Source organism: Hemitrygon akajei, chromosome 7 (assembly GCF_048418815.1).
Source record: "Hemitrygon akajei chromosome 7, sHemAka1.3, whole genome shotgun sequence".
Lineage (NCBI taxonomy): Eukaryota > Metazoa > Chordata > Chondrichthyes > Myliobatiformes > Dasyatidae > Hemitrygon > Hemitrygon akajei.
This window is the reverse complement of record NC_133130.1, coordinates 162,048,067-162,065,688: the sequence shown is the minus strand read 5'-3', so window position 1 is coordinate 162,065,688 and position 17,622 is coordinate 162,048,067. Positions and strand designations below refer to the sequence as shown.

The window sequence follows — 17,622 nt, the reverse complement described above, 5'->3', positions numbered from 1 at the left end:
TGATTCAAAATACAATGGTGATATTTAACCAAGCACAATTGGCCTGACAAATGAGAACTTTAAACTTCAAATTTATTTTTAAACGGAAATAAATTTGTAAAAAATTACTGATTTAGGAAATTACAGTATTTTCTTCTGTCATCAGAGCCACATTAAAAATATTGTGAAAGAAACTTTCTATTCTATCCCACCTACTGTAGGTTTTTAATGGAACAGGTCCAATCCCAAAGTGGACACATTTTAATACCAGTAAAGCAAGGATACTCACCTCGTTCCTCTCTCTTCTGCAGCACCATCCTGAGAATTTAACATAAAAGCCCTGTTTTGAGCAGTTGAGTAGTCGTCTTGACTCCAACTGAATTGTGGCTCTGCCGGTGGAGTTCTTTTTTCTTGTAACAATATGGGGGACCTCTCTTGCTGCTCAGATCCTGAAGTAACATTGTCAGAGTGATCGGGGCGCATCACTGGCTTCATCATTCCTACAAATAATTAATATGTAATCAACTGAAAATTAGTTTGAGATCATCTATATCCTCAACTTAAATATTGACAAAAAAAATTTCTGATTTGGTTAAGTCTTGATGACTTTCCATTAAATCAAATCTATCAGCACGAGACGATAGGACAAGGCAGATAATCGCTTGCTTTCGTGCATTACATTTATGGACTAGAGATTGGACTGTAGCTTGCCAGCTATCCTGGTTCCAGTTTGTGGATGGTCCAGAATGGTGTGGTGCACAAAGGAAAAATAGTCAATACAATTATCATCCTGTCCTCTATTATATAAAGTTATTTCTGATCAACTTGGTAATAGACAAATAAGACTTTGAATTCCACATTTGTAGCCACATTACAGTATCAAATGTAGCATGAACACTGATAACTGATAGACAATAACTAACAAATCTACATGTATTAAGCAAAGCTTAACGCTTTAGTGGGAAATGGCAGATTTTGTCACAAGGAGAAAAAAATAGCACAAATTTGACCATCTCACAACTTACCAGAGGGAAGAACACTCGATGGGTAAAAGTCAATGGGTGCTCTCCCAGGGGTCAGTCGAGGATCCATATACGAAGGCATCATCATCCAACGAGGATCATAGCCAAGCATGTGTGGAGGGGGTGGACCAACTGGACTTGGATAGACATGCCTCTGAGTGTGGGAATGTGGTGGTGCAACCGGTGGTGGTATTAAAGGTCCCTGTTGTTGATGTTGTTGATGTTGTTGCTGCTGCCTCTGCTGCATCTTTAATAGCTGTTCCTAATTGTGCATGAACAGGCCAAGAGAAAGAAAAATATTTAAGTGTACATCATATTACTTTGCATATCCGTTTCTTTTTTATAAATGCTCACATTCCCCTGCATAAAGAATACAATCCCCATCCGAAAATTATAAGTCATACAGTGCAGAAACAAGCTCTGTAGCCCATCTTATTCACACTGATTATCAAGAACCCTGCTTATTAATCTCACTTAACAGCACTTGGTCCAAAGCCTTTATATGCCTTGGATAAATCAAAATTGTTTAGTCTTTCATAATAGGGGATAACACTCTAACCCCCAACCCAATATATCACTTCTTGACTGCCTGTAATGCTAATTCCAGCACAGGTCTTTGGCAGTACCAGACCAACAAGTTTTCTGCATCACTTGATGCTATTCCTATTGTTAACAAACCGCACTTTTATTTCATTTTTCCTTTTCGTGTTACATTATAGTCAAAAATTTTCAGTGAAAAGTATGAAAATATTGGGAGAATTTATGCTATACAGATTTCTAATCTCCAAATCTTTTATTTCCTGGTGAAAGAGCAGTTTAGCTTGCTACCTAATTGAATAGCATGACTAAATTTTATCATAAAACATAGGAGCTGAATTAGACCATTCGGCTCATCAAGTCTGCTCTGCCATTCCATCATGGCTGATTTACTATCCCTTTCAACCCCTTTTTCTTGGCATCTTCCTGTAACCTTCAAAGCCCTTACTGATCAAGAACCTATCAATCTCCGCTTTAAATGACTTGGGCTTCATAGTCATTTGTGGCAATTAATCCTGCTTAGAACAATGCAGAAGGAAAATGTAAACATTGCAGGTATGTAAGCAGCCTACCATCACACAGATAATTATTGCTGTAGAGGTGCTTCTGTGAAAGGAGTTAAATGTGAGTTATATATTTGGAAAGCAGATGAAAGGTCACTGATTTTAAAACCGTTTCTTTGTAAGAAGTTTAGTTCTTTCATTAATTACAACCGTTACCTGTTTGCTTCATTTACATAATACATTTAAATAATAAAACTAGCTCATCACTGGGCAAAATTTAACACTGAGGCACAAAGTCTTGTTCAAATATTAAAGAAGTTTTTAAGGAACATCTTATGGGGAAATAACTTTAGAGTGTGGGGGGGGGGGGTGAGGGAGAAATTGCACAGGATAAGCCACAAGTACAACTGTTAATAAAGTGGATGACAAAATCAGGTAGGCTTGGAATATACGCCAAAAACTGAGAGGCTGGCACAGTGAACTTGCTCTTTGTTAAAGAGTAGAAAATTTGGGAGAGGCAGATAATCTTCAGCCTTTCTGAGCACTAAAGAGTCACTAGCACGGTTACTGAAGCCCCGCCAGTTCCATTGATAGACCGAGAAATTCAGTTTGCTTACCTTATAGCAGCAAGATTCTTGGGTCAAGCACAAGAATCACAAATTTATGACAACTGACAAAAAGCCAAATAATTGGAAAGAAAAATAACTTCATGATTTAGAAATTAGAGTACAGTCGGCCCTCCTTATCCGCGGGGAATTGGTTCCAAGACCCCCTGCTGATACCAAAAAACGCAGATGCTCAAGTCCCTTATTTAACCTGTCTCAGTGCGGTGGTCTTCAGGACCCAGTGGAACCCTGGACATTATTTAACCTGTCTCAGTATGATGGACATTAGGACCCAGCGGTGCAGTTCTGAATCCGCAGTGTTTCTGTTCACGAAAATAATCACGATTACGATTGAAAATAAGGTGGAAGAAATAAAGCAATCAGAAAGAGGTGAAATGCCATTGGTCATTGGAAAAGTGTTAGGCTACAGTCAGTCAACAATTGGAACAATTTTAATGGAGAATGTAAAAGGCCCTGCCCCGATGAAAGCTACAATTATTACTGAGCAATGTAGTGGTTTAATTATTGAAATACGTATGTTTCTTAAGTGTTTTATATGCATAGAAAGGTAAAATATGTACTGTATACTACAACAAACGTTTGACTAACTGACGCTAAATAATACTAGATGTACCTGTTCCGACTTCAAATCTGATTTAAAGACGGACTCAGGAATGGAACTCGTTCATAACCTGGGGACTGCCTGTACTTTTAAGTCATTTCCAGATTACTTATAATACCTAATACAATGTAAATGCTATGTAAATAGTTGTTATACTGTATTGTTTGGGGAATAATGACAAGAAAATATAGTCTGTACATGCTCAAACAATGAGTGCTGGAGAGAGAACTTCCAGGTTTTCCTGATCCATGGTTGGTTGAATCCGCACATGCAGAATTCGCGGATAAGGAAGGCCGACTGTATGTTAGGATAGTGAAGCATGTTTAGTAATGGCTTTTAAAATGCACTGGACAAGTACTGAAGAATAAAAGCTGCACAGCTACACAAGCACAATCTCTTTGAATGGTTGAGAAGGCTCAAAAGAGCAAGCAGTCATTTGTGATCACATTCACAACCTGAAGTGATTGAACCAAACAATTGGTCTGCTTTATTGATAGCTACCTGTTGTTGCCGTTGGAACCTAGGCGGCAAAGACTTATGGAACTTGCCATAGTTCTGAATTGGCGGTGCAGGCTCAATACCCTGTGCATTGTTCTCATCATCGCTTTCAGCAGTGGCTGCAGGAACTTCTTTTTTCACCTTGTCCTCGGCATTGAGTTCCACAGACAGCTCACGTTTTTCTGAAATTCATCCCAGAAAAATCAACTGTTAGTTCAAAGATCCAACATTCCAAATAGAAATGAGGTCAATACAAAACCGGCACTACTTAGATCTCCTGTATAAACACCAACTTTCTACTACCCTGAGAATATTGGAACAGTATAATATAAAATATACACTGTTGAATTCCACAGCCTCTTTAATCATTAACATTAATCTATACACAACACCCTTAGCCCCAACCTCATAAATTTCTCAAAGGACTCTCTTACATCTCTTGTCGTAACAGCTAGTCTCTACTGGGGTTTCAGTACTTTGCCATTGTTTAGACTTAGAATCTCAAAATATTCTCAATCATCCTCATTTCTCCATTCTGCTTCATGGAAGTTTCTCTGAAATTCACTCAAACTTACCCAACTGACTGTACCCTGGGCTACCCTCCTTAACTTCTTGGAAGTCTGCTTGCTTTGCAAAGTGCCTTACATGAAGGTAGCTGTAAATCTGGATGAAAACATCTGAGGTTTGACTATAATGTTATGCATAAAATAATCATCCTGTCATGGCAAGTTTTGACACTTTTGACCAGTGGACAATGAAGTTGGTATGATGTGGATTTTTTTCATGCATGATGATACTTTTTTCCAGGCTATTACATTACTGATTGGTTCACACTAACTGCAATTATTGTAAATAACACACTCCCATTCATTTTAAAATGATGCTTTTAACATTTACCCAATTTAATTTAGTAAAAATACTGGTTGCAAGTACAGCACAAAAAACAATGCAGGATTCAGTGATCCTGATTCAACATATGCAGTCATATCATACTTAATTTGACTATTATGAAAATCAACAACATTGCAGATTTCCCACAACTTGTATCTATATTTCCTTAAAAGAAACAGTTTTAATACAAGAAATTGTTTTAAATCCAGTTCCTTAGTTACTAACTGCACCTTTTGGTAAACTCTGCTTGTTCTCAGTGTAGGGCTTCTGCTGTGTAGACAGAGGTACAGAGTCCTTGCTTTCCTTAGTTTCAACATCATCTTTTTTCTGCATGTCAAACTTAACAGAGTTCTCTACCACTCCACGTTTTTGATCGAGTTTCTTTAATTTCTCAGCACAAGCAGCTAGTCTCTCTTCCTGAGCTCGACGTTCCTCTTCTTCACGCCTCCTCCTGACTCGCTCCAATGCCTCAGAACGTTCATTGGTACCAGAATTTGGCCTCTGTCGCCAAACTTCGTCTTTCTCAACATGAGAATCTGCCCACCTATTAGCTCCTGTCAGTTTTTGGAAGACGCCAGTCTGAAAAGAGAAACAGTAAAAAGAATGAAACTTCAGTACTGGTCAAACTGAAGCTCTATATTCCATAGTGCTCCAATGCACATAATCTAGCTAATCAACTCTTTCATTTATTCCACATCCAAATTCATTCTGAATTTTGTAATATTGCTCTGAAACTCAAACTTCAACAATACATCCCTGAAACAATCCAAAATATGTAAATTTTATTATTCAAATTATTACAAGGTAATGGGGTGAAAAAGGTCTATGTAAAGCACACTAGTGAGACTACTGGACAACTGTTTCACTCAACTTACTTGAGGAGGGTGATGCCTGCATTGAAGCAATTCAGAAAAGTTTCACCAAGTTGACTCCAGGGATTAAGGATCATCTTACACCAACAAACAAAAAAGGAATAGGACATTTGGCCTGTCAGGCTGGCTTTACCATTTAATTTTATTATGGCTAAACTGACTGTAATCTCAACACGCCATTCCCATCAAGCCAAAGTAACTTTTCACCTCCTTGCTTATAACTATGTATCAATCTCTGCCTTGAAAACATTCCAAGACTGCTCCACTGCCTTTGGTAGACTGTCAAATAATCAAAACATTGTAGAAGAAACGTTCAGTAGTTCAGAAGAAATAGAGGCTTTATTGAAACATTTGAAAGACTAGTCTGCTGTGGTTTTAATGCTTCCCCTCATCGAGCTAGGGGCATAGTTTCAAAATAAAGACATTTGCACAAGAATTTATTCCAAGAGTCTCAGCTGTAACAGCAATCCAAAAAAGACCCACTCTTTTGCCCTGTCCCTACACAGTAATTTACTTCCTTTCACATATTTAATCAATTCCCACTTGAATGCCAGAATTGAATATGCCTCCACTAGTATCTCTGTCCCACCTTTCAAAGTTTAAATGTTCAGTAGTTTTTTTTGTTAATTTGGGTACTTGCACATTAGGAAGAATGAAATAAGTCTGACTAAAATTTAATAAATCACTATCTGATTTTCATCTAGAGCACTGTGACCCATTTCCTGGCACCACATCGTGAAAAGAATGTCATGGGTTTATGGAGGTCATAAAATGGCGCCAGGCTTGACATCAATAAGCAATGTGAAAACTGCAGAAAAAGATGTAGGGGGAAATAGGACACAAATTAAGAAAAAAGAATGCAAATATGGCTTTTTTCTAACAGCAGTTAATGCTGATCTGGAATACTGCCCGACAGTAATATAGAAACAGATTCAGTAATAACTTCGTAAAATCAAATTGATTTATAAAGAAACAAAAGAAAATCTGCAAATGCTGGAAATCCAAGCCCCACATACAAAGTACTGGAGGAACTTTGCAGGCCAGGACTGATGAAGTATCTTGGCCTGGAATATTGACTGTTACTCTTTTCTATAGATGCTGCCTGGGCCGCTGGGTTCCTTCTTTGTGTGTGTTGTTTGATTTATATAGTAAAAAGGGTGCCACAATAGTGTGGTGGTTAGCACGACACTATTACAGCCTGGGGCATTGGTGCTTGGAGTTCAATTCCGCCATCCTTTGTAAGCAAGTTTGTACATTCCTTCCCATGTGCATATTGGTTTCCTCCGGCTGCTCCAGTTTCCTCCCACAATCCAAAGATGTACCAGTTAGGAAGTTAATTGTTCATTGTAAGTTGTCCAATTTTACTAGTCAAGAACATAATATTGATAGTGTTAAAAATCTGTACCATACTGAATGAAATTCCTGCAATAATGTTGGAAGATTGTTTGCCTTTCAGCTAGAAATTCAGTTTACATGAATAAACATGAACTGATTTTTAACAGAAAATACCCTTGTCTCAGCAGTATTCAAGCTCCAACGTGGCTCAGCATCTTGAAACCCATGGCTTGGTTGGTTGGAAGATAATGTGTTGCCCCAAATGGATTCACTACAAATGGAGGGTTCCACCTTTGCTTCAAGCTTAGCAGTTAAAGAGCGTTGGCGTACCACTTTCATATCCCTTTCCCTAGATGGTATAAAGTATGAGTGTTAGATTAATGCTTAATGTCAATGTAGATTCTGCAAGTAACACAGCATAACTAACCAATTACAAGTAAAGGCCCCTAATCACAATGAAGTATGAATTATCTGGTATCTAATAAACAATTTAAAGACAGAGCTAAAGATGAGGTGAAGAAATACACAACTGGCAATTATCCTGAGTTATTTCAGCATTGTTGGAGGGGGTAGAAGCATGAAGTGATGATCGTAAATGGGAACTGGGATGACAATTAGCACAATCCTGGAATGCAAAGATTATCAAAAATTTCAAGAGATATGGGAGTTTTGGGGAAGGCATTATAATTTGATGGGTAGATCTGATTCAGATTTAAAGGAAGGAGACAACATACATAGAGAAGGGACAGTGCGCATCATGAGAATCATGCTGAGAGCAGCGGTGGTGGAAGGTGGCAATTTAGTACAAAGGGGGATAAGGTTGTATCTCACTGCAATATTAAGCATTCTGGGGTTTCCTAAGGTCACAAAGATATCAAAAGAAATGATTTTTTTTTCTTTTCAAAACTAGATGAGCTAATGACCCAAGGACACCGCTACATTGTCATGTACCTCAAAAATAATCAAGGTCTCTGGATGTAATCACTTTTCAAGGCATACGCACCATTTTTCTTTCCTCTCTCTTGAGACCTCTTCATCATCGTCATCACTGAATTTAAGTTTTTCTGAATAATCCACTTCCTCGTGTTCACCTGATCGAAATTAAACATTATTGGATAATGGATCAGAATCCCACATCATAAGAACTAGAAATCCAAATTCAAATAAGCATACAACAATTAGGAGCTTGAACAATGCATATAAACCACAATACAGGAAAGGGCAGGCATTGTAGCTATCACAGCACATCTAATTTCAAATTGGTAGTTAGCCACTAACTACACTTTTGATTGAACAGAAAATAATATCCTAAGAAGCTGACAAGACAATGTCTCTATATTTGAACAACCATGATTCAGAACAATCATTTTTATGAGAGGAAAGCAAAACTTTGATAACACAGCTAAATTACCATCAGTACTTAGGACTCTTATCAACTCAAAGTCTGTCATTGATTGTAATATTTATAATGACCCTCATGGTGCATGTAGTTTTTAATAGATTTCAATGCATTTTTGAAATAATCTTTGAAACAAATGGTTTAAATTTTGTTACATTCCCACCTGCCCAACCATCTTCTGTTTCAATATCCAGCTGATCCAGTTCTTTCAGATCATCAGGATTAATGATGGCAGGTCGGTCAGCAGGCTCACCAGGTCGCCGAGCAGGCCTAACTGGGCGTACAGAACGAGAAACTCCACGGGGATATCTGAAGATAACCACAATCTGAATTAAAGGATGGGCCACCTATGCAGCTTGGCTCATGCTTATTTATTTCTTAGAGACAATAAAAATCAAACATTTGCAGTATTAGGAGAGCAACTTTAAGGAAACAAAAGTGAAATATCGAAACAAGTGATCACCACAGTGATCTACATTACTATGTACAGAGCTTAGGCTGAATGAACTATCTAACATAGACTGACTAGGTTTATGACTATGCAAGTATTCTTCAACTTAACATTTTATGAATTTTCATTATAACGCAATTGACTCTTCTGTGCACCCTTGTGATGAGGCCATTTCACTGTAATGGACCATGCTTAATGATACAAAATAAGCTTCAACTGAAGTCCCAGGCAACTAAAATCCTACTTCAGCAATCTTTGTTGATACAATTACCCAAGAATTGGTGGGGTTAGGAAAATGGAATAGGAAGTGAGGAGAAGGCGGAAGGGGAAGCAAGGAGAATGTGGAAGGGGAAAGGTGTTGGGAGAAAGGCAAAGGGAATTTAGGGAGAGTAAGGGGAAAACAGAGTGGGAAGTTGAGACTCACAGCAGAGAAAACGTGGACAACAAGAGTTGAGAGTGTGGTAGAGGACAGAGTAACAGCTGTGTTGAATAGAGAGGACCCAACAAAAGAGATAGGAAGCTAATGAGGTTGTAGTTTTGGGAGGAAGTGTGGAGAGAAAGAGGACCAGTGAGAGCCTGGGGAAAGAGAAAGAGCTGGCAGGTGAAGTGAGAAGGAAGGCAGGGAGGTTCAGCTGGATCTGGTGGATAGAGAAACAACCACCAAGAGAATCGGGAAGAAAATCAGAATCAGACAGCTTTATCATCACTAACATTCGTTGTGAAATTTGTTATTCTATGGCAACAGTACAATACAATACATAAAAATTACAGTAAGTTGCAAGAAATAGTGAATCCGAGATTCGGTCAACATCAATGGAGTCACTGGCGTGTGTAAGCTGGGAGACAGAGAGCAAAAGATAGCAGGGAGAGAGATATCTTGTTTGTTGCAATTATTTATGTTTTTACCACTTGATTATAAAATTAAACTATTAGCAAAGAACAATTTTACTTTGAATTTATTTATTGATTTTGTTTGTGTTTGCATATTTTTGATTAAAATCCTTTAGATTTGAATCACAGAATTTTTACATGTTTAATGGGAAAAGCTTTATCAATTTATAAATTTTCACCTCATGCAATTATCTTCCAGTAACATATCCTCTGCTGAAATTGAGGGAAGGCAGTACAAACTTCATCACACAACGTATTTGTTTAAAGGAGAAACTAATTTTTGCAGTTGGAAATGTTTTAGACAATCACAGAATATTCCACTGTATTCAATATCAATAATATACAAACATACAAAATATACTGCAGAGATTGCAGATATCCTTACTTTATTGGCTCAGGTGGCTGGAACGGGTACTGTAAAGACCCTTGTGGACCAAGTACAGGGGTAGACTGAGGTTGTGATTGTGGTGGGCACATCTGTAGGAAAAAAAGAATCTACTTTAGATACTAATAGAGAGAAGTAATAATGAGTAGCTCCCGTCTTCAACCATCTCGTCCTGTGGAAGATAATCATAACAACCACCTTCACCCATTCCCCGTGAGTAACTCTACTTACCCTCCTTAACAAATAATTGAAAACTACCTAACCATCACAACCAATAAGACTAACCCTATCCCAAGGAACCACCTCAATCCTTGTCAGAAAAAACAATTCCTCTACCTCACCCTCTCCACAAGAGGGTGTATGACCCTGACATCCTCAAGGGTGAACATTAACCCATCAGAGTAACCATAACCCTAACTCTGATTTAAAAAAGCACCACTCTGTTATCAGTAGAACAAAGTTACGAGTCACTGAACGTAACCATTACACCCCTGAGAGGAATCATCATTCCAACCCTCATGAGGGAGAATCTATTCTTGACTCCACATTAAGGAATAAAGTCACTAAGGATGAACAAAGCTCTCAATCCACAAGAGAAAGCACAGCAGTGACTCACCAGAAGAAACATACCTTGCATCACATGATTCCTTACTGAGAGAAAATAAAACCCTGTCCTAAAACTCCTACGAGCAACAGTAGAAACACCATGATTTTTTTCCTTCCCCGCTCTTAAGTGTGAACATTCAACCACGTTAATCTCCACAACACATCATGTCAGTTACTAACAGAATTGACTGAAAATAAGAACGCGATTCACCAAAATTCCAATTTGGGAGGAAAAAGAATCTTAACAAATTATGAAATAAGAAAGGAGAAAAAAGTTTCTAAAAAGTCACGACTTGCACTTGGAAGAAAATTGACTAAAGGTTTACAAATATGAAAGAAAATGCAGGGCTCATTTCTCATTTATTGGGGGGGTGTTAACAGTATTATCCCAGTTGAAAGGTAAAAATTGGGAACTAAGTCATGTTAGTGTGAATATGACCAGATTTAGAACACTACAGTTAAAATCTAAGAATAAATCATCACTTCAAGAAGTAGGTAGTCAGAATTAAACTGTCAGGAGCGAGACTGAGAGCACCCAGATGCCTTTTCCTAATTCCCAAAATAAAGAATCTTCAAAAATACCCTAGGCTCTTCATTATTAAAGAGTAACTGTAATCTATTATCCATATGAAGTATAATAAGCATCAGCTAGAAGGTCATTTATTTTAAAAAGGTTATCATTGTTTCAGCATCAATCGTCTGCTTATGATAGCCCAGCCATCATGAATGAGCAAACAAATCACAAGTGGCAGCTGGTCTTTCCTTGCTCCTTTTTAAAATGTTAATAATACCTGCTAAATCCTGCCCACTCACCTTTATGTGCTTATTCATTTGTCAAAAAACAAAATCAGAATTGTGCTTTAGCCTCAGAATAGAACAGTGTCCCTTTAGAACAGAGATGAGGAATTTCTTTAGACAGTGATGAACTTGTGGAATTCAGTGCCATATACAATTAGGTATATTTAAATTGGAGGCCAATTGATTCTTGATTAGTAATGGAATCAAAGGTTACAGGGACAGGGCAGGTGAATGGGATTGAGAGAGAACACAGCCATGATCGAATGGCAGAAAAGACTCAATGGACCGAATAGCTACTTCTGCTCCTATGTCTTATGTAAACACTTTTTATTTGATTACACTACACTATGTCAGCTATTACAATTTAGCCATAGCCCTAAACAACTTGCAGCAAGTTTCTGAATTTCCTGCTGGCTCCATTGCAAACTTACGTACATTAGCACAAGTTTGGAGTACTACAGTAGCGTAGTGCTTAGCGTGACACTAGTACAGCTTGAAATGTCAGAGTTTGGAGTTCGATTCCAGCGTCCTCTGTAAGCAAGTTTGTACATTCCTTCCCATGTGCGCGTGGGTTTCCTTTAGTGCTCCAGTTTCTTCCCACATTTCAAAGATGTACCAGTTAGTGGGTTAATTAGTTATTGTAAATTGTCCTATGATTAGGCTATGGTTAAGTTGGTGAGATGCTGGTCAACACGGCTCAAAAGACTGGAAGGGTCTGTTTGAACTGCATCACTAAATAAATAAATAACTGTGTTGATCATCACTGACAACTTAGAAAATTTGCAATCAACTTACAAATGTAGGCAGCATATCACGGTAGGTAGGTGGGAACTGGTGAGACCCAGTCTGCAACATTCCTGATCCTCTCCTCAGTGGAGTAGCAGGCCGTAGGGAAGGTTCTTTTGGCTCACTTGATGACACTGGCACATTTACCGGTTCATCTTGGCCTGAGCTTTTGGCTTCCATCTCTGGTGGTGATATAGTTGACGCTGCTGTGGGGTTTAGGTTTCGACCACCACCCTCCCTCCAAATAGCTACATCTGAAAGAGAAAACATCACAAAGGTCCTGTAATGTGGATTTCAAGCCTAAAATGTCTCCATTAAAAAATCTCCAAATAGATGACAATTAAGTCAATCTACTATGTTATTTTCAGGTCCCAGGACAAACCAATTACTTTACAAACAAATTAGATTCACTTACCTATGCAGGCTAGCTTTTGGCAAAAGAAACACTTAAGGTGACCTAGATGTTTTCAAATTACTTGCTAGGATGATTAATATTGACATCTAATCATGGTACTGTGCAAAAATCTTAGGCACATATAGACTACCTATAAAAGATATTCAACCCCCTTGGTGGTTTTCATGTTTTGTTGCTTTACATCATCAAATCACAGTGGATTTAATTGACATATAGGTAGTATTTGGCACCCTACCTATATGTCTACGACTTTTGCACAGAACTGTATAGATTCCTGTAGCTATAATTCTATAAAACTGGTTTTGTTTTTCCTTCTTACCTTTTTTTTCCCTTTCTCTTACTTTATCCTTCTATAATATTTCGCGGGTAGATTAGTTTTGGTTTTCTTCCGATTTTCTCTGTATTAAGTTGTATATCTCGGCAGAAGGTGTTCTAATCTGTAGTTATGTTTCCTAGTGCATAAACTAGTTACTGTTTGTTATAGCATATATACGGAACTGCTGTCAATGACACAGATCTGGAAGTTGTATTTGGGTTAATTTCTTTGGTAGAGCTAGCTACTTGTTTTGGTAGCCGTCTAGTTTTGGGTTGTGTGGATGGGGTGGGTTTTTCCAGTTCCAACATTTCTTTATTGGTTAGGACATGTTTATATTTTGACCTTACGAATCTATGTTTACATCTCTGCTCCCAGACTGCTATTGTACCGCTTGATTTTTTATATGCCTGCTGCCTTTTATGCATTAGTAATTGATAATGGCTAGTGCACTTAAATTTGTGAGCTGGAATGTAAAGGGACTGAACCACCCTGTTAAAAGGAGGAAGGTATTCTCACATATTAAACAACTCAAAGCTGACATTGCTTTCCTCCAAGAAACTCATATTCGTTCATTATTCAGTTCTCAATTCGGATTTAAAGTTCCATAAGATCTGGGGGCCTTTTATCGAGTACTTTCATAACCTTCCTCTTGACTAGGGTTTTTTTTTTCTTTTCGGTCCCTTGCTTTCAGCTCCCTTTCTTTTCTGGTAGTAGGCATTATTATCCTCTGTTGCTAAGCGTATTCACAGTCTGGGAGTTTGACTGTCCGGACTTATACTCTCTATATTGTGTGGTGGTTGGTCTGGAATTGTTTTTTTTTCCTTGTGTTGTGGGGTTTGGGGAGGACACTAAGCTCACTTGTCTTTAATTTAGGTGCTTTTTTGTTAAATTCTCTTCCTCTGTAGCATATTGATATTGTATGCTTAACCTTGCTCTGTATTAATGCTCCTCATTGGGATTTGGGGTTTTTAATTTTGTAAAATGTTTTGAAAAACTAATTTAAAAAAAAATTTAAAAAACTGGTTTTGCACTCATCAAATGCAAGTGCCACAGGTGAACATCTCTCACTTATTTAAGCTGTATTTTACACACCAGAAGTAAAATGGAGCTTATTTGAAATTAATTTCATATTTGAACATTAGTTTCAATACCCAGCATCAATCAGCTCTATTCAAAACTACTTATAACAGCTGGATCCAATTTCCAACCAAGGGATCAGATTTGTTTGCTCTAAGAAGAATTGTATCTGTGGAAAAATAAACAACACTGTTCAAAGAATAACAGGATTACATTTTGTTCAGCAATATAAAATTGTTTATTTTAGACACCACTATGAATTAATGTGATTTGAAAATTTTCAGTGGAGGAGGCAAATTTTCAGACTTCAAATTATATTTATTTTATAATCCAGGATTAAAAAACAAATCAAAACTGGCACTAGATAGGGAACTACATAAAAATGTTAAATCCTGACATGAGCGGTTTAAACTAGTAAAAACTACCACGCTATCATGTAGGTCAGCACAGTTGGGCACCTAGTAGAGCTGCTTCCTCACAGGTCCAGTGATGCATGTTCAGTCTATTTTCTCTGATGTCGTCCATGTGGAGTTTTGCATTTTCCCTATATATTTTAGAAATTCAAGGTAACAGTCTTCTTCCCTGAAAACTCCAATCACCCCCATATTCAGCACATTTTCAAATCCACAGACCACAAATCTTTTCCAGTACGTGTCATCACACACGAGCAGTTTTACCTTCTCAATTACTGTTGTGACTTACTTTGTGGGCGGAGGCTTGGTCCTGGCCCATATGACTGATCTGTGGTGTCCTTTTCTTTTCCAGCCTTTTCCTGGTCTCCAGCTGCTTTCAGTGTTGGAAATTCCTCGTGAGAGAATGGTAACTGCTTGTTTAATCCCTTTGTGCCTAAATCAAACAGCAACAATATAATTCTCAATCAGCTCACAAGCATGTTTATTACACTTTTCAAATTAGTCCCAGCTTTTCAACATGTCAGGTTTCTCTTCAGCAATGTTGGTTATCATTAGCTATGGAATTGAAGGAAAATGGGAGAATTTGAAAAAAAGTATTTTGCAATGCAGCAAGGTGGCTAAAGCCTGCAATAACTGATTAAGATGACATGAAAGACATGAAAAGTGTGAAAGTAACTGCTGAGATAAAATGGAATAAAGAAAGAAAAATATTTACATGGCTCAAATTATGGGCCTGGTGAGTGAAAGATTTAGCACAGAAAGGAAAAGGAGTACAGTTGAAATAAGAGTTTATGAAGCATTATTGGATATTTCAACATAGACTGCAGTCATTTTGTCTTAAGGTACCAGCTCTCCTTTAGATCTGTAGACCAGAAAGCAATTTCCCTGATTTTTTTTCCCTCAACCCCATTATTGGCAACAATGACTGCAGAAAGATCCAAAGAAGGTTCCAGTTAGTCATAATGCTGGCTCAGTATTCTAAAATCTAAAAACTTCTCAAAGAGCATGCTCATTTGTTATGACAAGATTGAGAGTAAACTAAGTCTGCATAAATAATGGACTTCATTTGTCTTTGGAGCAGTAGCTATTGACACTCAGTGTTCATTATAAAAACCTGCTTGCTACCATTTCTTCCACTGCAAGTCAGGAAATGGCATGGAAACTAATTATATACCAAAAGGACCAAGGCCCCTGTGCCAAATATGATGACTACATCAATGCTTACAAAAGCACACAGTTCAGTAATGTTGATTAAGACCGGGAAAGTAGCAGGTACGTTACTGGAAAAGCAAACCAGATTCGTACTGATAATTCCAACACACTAGTACAAATCTCATCATAGTTGCTGGGACATTTGAACTTGGTTTATTAACTATGACTGGAACAAAAAAAAAGGCTAGCCAAAGCAATGATGATTGTGAAATTACTGGACCTATTTCATAATACCAGAGCAGTTAACTAAATTACCATGCAATTTTATCAGACCGTCATGAAGGACGCTGATAATAAAATCAAGAGAACCATCCAGTATCAACTCAGACCACCATACCCAACTGCAATGCTTCCTATCCTTTGGTAACTAAACTTAAATTAGGGGAGTGTACATATAAAATAACAATGCAACAAGTTGATTTATGATATTCTAAGAATCTTACATATCAAGCAACATTGCAGCTTCTTAAATCATCATCGAGTATGGTCTTTTTGTTCCCACCTGGGTATGTTTGGAATGAGGTTGCAGCAGATTGGTGTACAAGAAAGAAAGAGGACCCGGGGAGTCCTAACAATGATCCCAGATGCCACAAAGCATAATGATCTCACATTGAGCATGAGCAATAGAAAGTATCAACTTTACTACTGTAAGATATCTAAAGTACTTTATCAGCAAATGAATCACTACAATTCTATACTATGAATCACTAGGAGGAACAGAGAGTAACCAAGTCACAGAATGTACAATGGATGCAGGGCTTCAATATCCATCAGCAAGAGGAAGCGTTAATGCTGACTGTGTTGGCAAGGTCTTGAAGAGCATTGCACATCTTCAGCAACAGCTCTGTTTCTATCTTTGATATCTCAACCTCCCCCCCCCCATGTTCTTTTGAAGACCCTGACCTGGAGTTACACGCTGACTTTGGTTCTTTGTGGAAATGGGACCCGTTCTCAGGGCCTCATGACTGGCCACTTTTTGATATGCCAAGGATGCGGCCTGGAAGGCTAGCACGCTTTCAGGGTGCCGGATTTTCGTGGTTCTGGAGGTGGGCAGATTCAAGGCCACTGCCACAGCCTGATACGTCGGAGGAAACGGAAGATTGTAAGCAGCAAGCTGGCTGCCGACTATGTGCCCAGAGACCTGAGCTCTTTGGGAACAGAGCTTGAAAATAGCGACGCAACAGACTTTTAACACCATAAATCAGTGAGTTGCTTTGTTAAGTGTCCCCGTCACTGTGTAACGGGGACACCTCTTTTTCTCTTATTAGGGAGAGAGAGAGCCTGTCGTATGTTGAGTTACCGGGTGAACAAGTAGTCTTTGGGGTACTACAAGTCTGTGTCTTTACTGATGCTTTGCTGCATGCTTGAATGCTCGGTGAGGGGTGCTGATGCTTTTTAGCTGGTGGTGGGGGGTTGGGGTCATTGCTTTGCTACTTATGCGTGGGGGTGAGCTGGGGAGGGGCTTTGGGGTTCTAACATTTAACTGTCATTCATTCTTTGGGGCACTCCTCTATTTTCGTGGATGTTTGCGAAGAAAACGAATTTCAGGATGTAAATTGCATACACTTCTCTGACATTAAATGTACCTACTGAAACCTGTTGGTTCATAATCTACTAATACCATTAAGCCAGATATGTTTCAGTAAATACTATAGTGAGGAAAAAAATAGGGGTAACTAACTTAACAAAAAAAAGAGCATTGTTTGTTTTCCCACAACCAACAATGAAATTCATAGTTCTGCACATCCAATTGTGATTTGTAAACAACACATGGTAAAAGGTGCTTCCATAAAGATCCCTATGCTTCATAGCTAGAAAGTAAACCATGTTATTGTTACAACCAACAGCAAAGCAACAACCATATTCAGACAGAAGTATACTGTTACAATAATCCTATTTACCCCAGTCAAATTCTCCATCATTACAGAAGCTAGTGGTTAGTCCACTGATTCAGATCCTCTGAAACCAGTAGATATAGCTAAGTTTTGAGCTTTGACAATAACACAGCT

The 17,622-nt window shown here is 38.2% G+C and overlaps 1 protein-coding gene across 1 annotated transcript in view; it reads right to left on the bottom strand.

Annotated features, from left to right (window-relative positions):
* prrc2b (proline-rich coiled-coil 2B) overlaps positions 1-17,622 on the bottom strand; it is a 72,624-nt gene that overhangs the window by 36,122 nt on the left and 18,880 nt on the right. Inside the window, 10 exon segments of the mRNA XM_073052413.1 lie at positions 269-479; positions 1,005-1,263; positions 3,770-3,948; positions 4,888-5,236; positions 7,039-7,213; positions 7,868-7,955; positions 8,427-8,572; positions 9,991-10,082; positions 12,190-12,434; positions 14,691-14,834. Coding sequence (XP_072908514.1) covers positions 269-479; positions 1,005-1,263; positions 3,770-3,948; positions 4,888-5,236; positions 7,039-7,213; positions 7,868-7,955; positions 8,427-8,572; positions 9,991-10,082; positions 12,190-12,434; positions 14,691-14,834 — 1,888 coding nt within the window.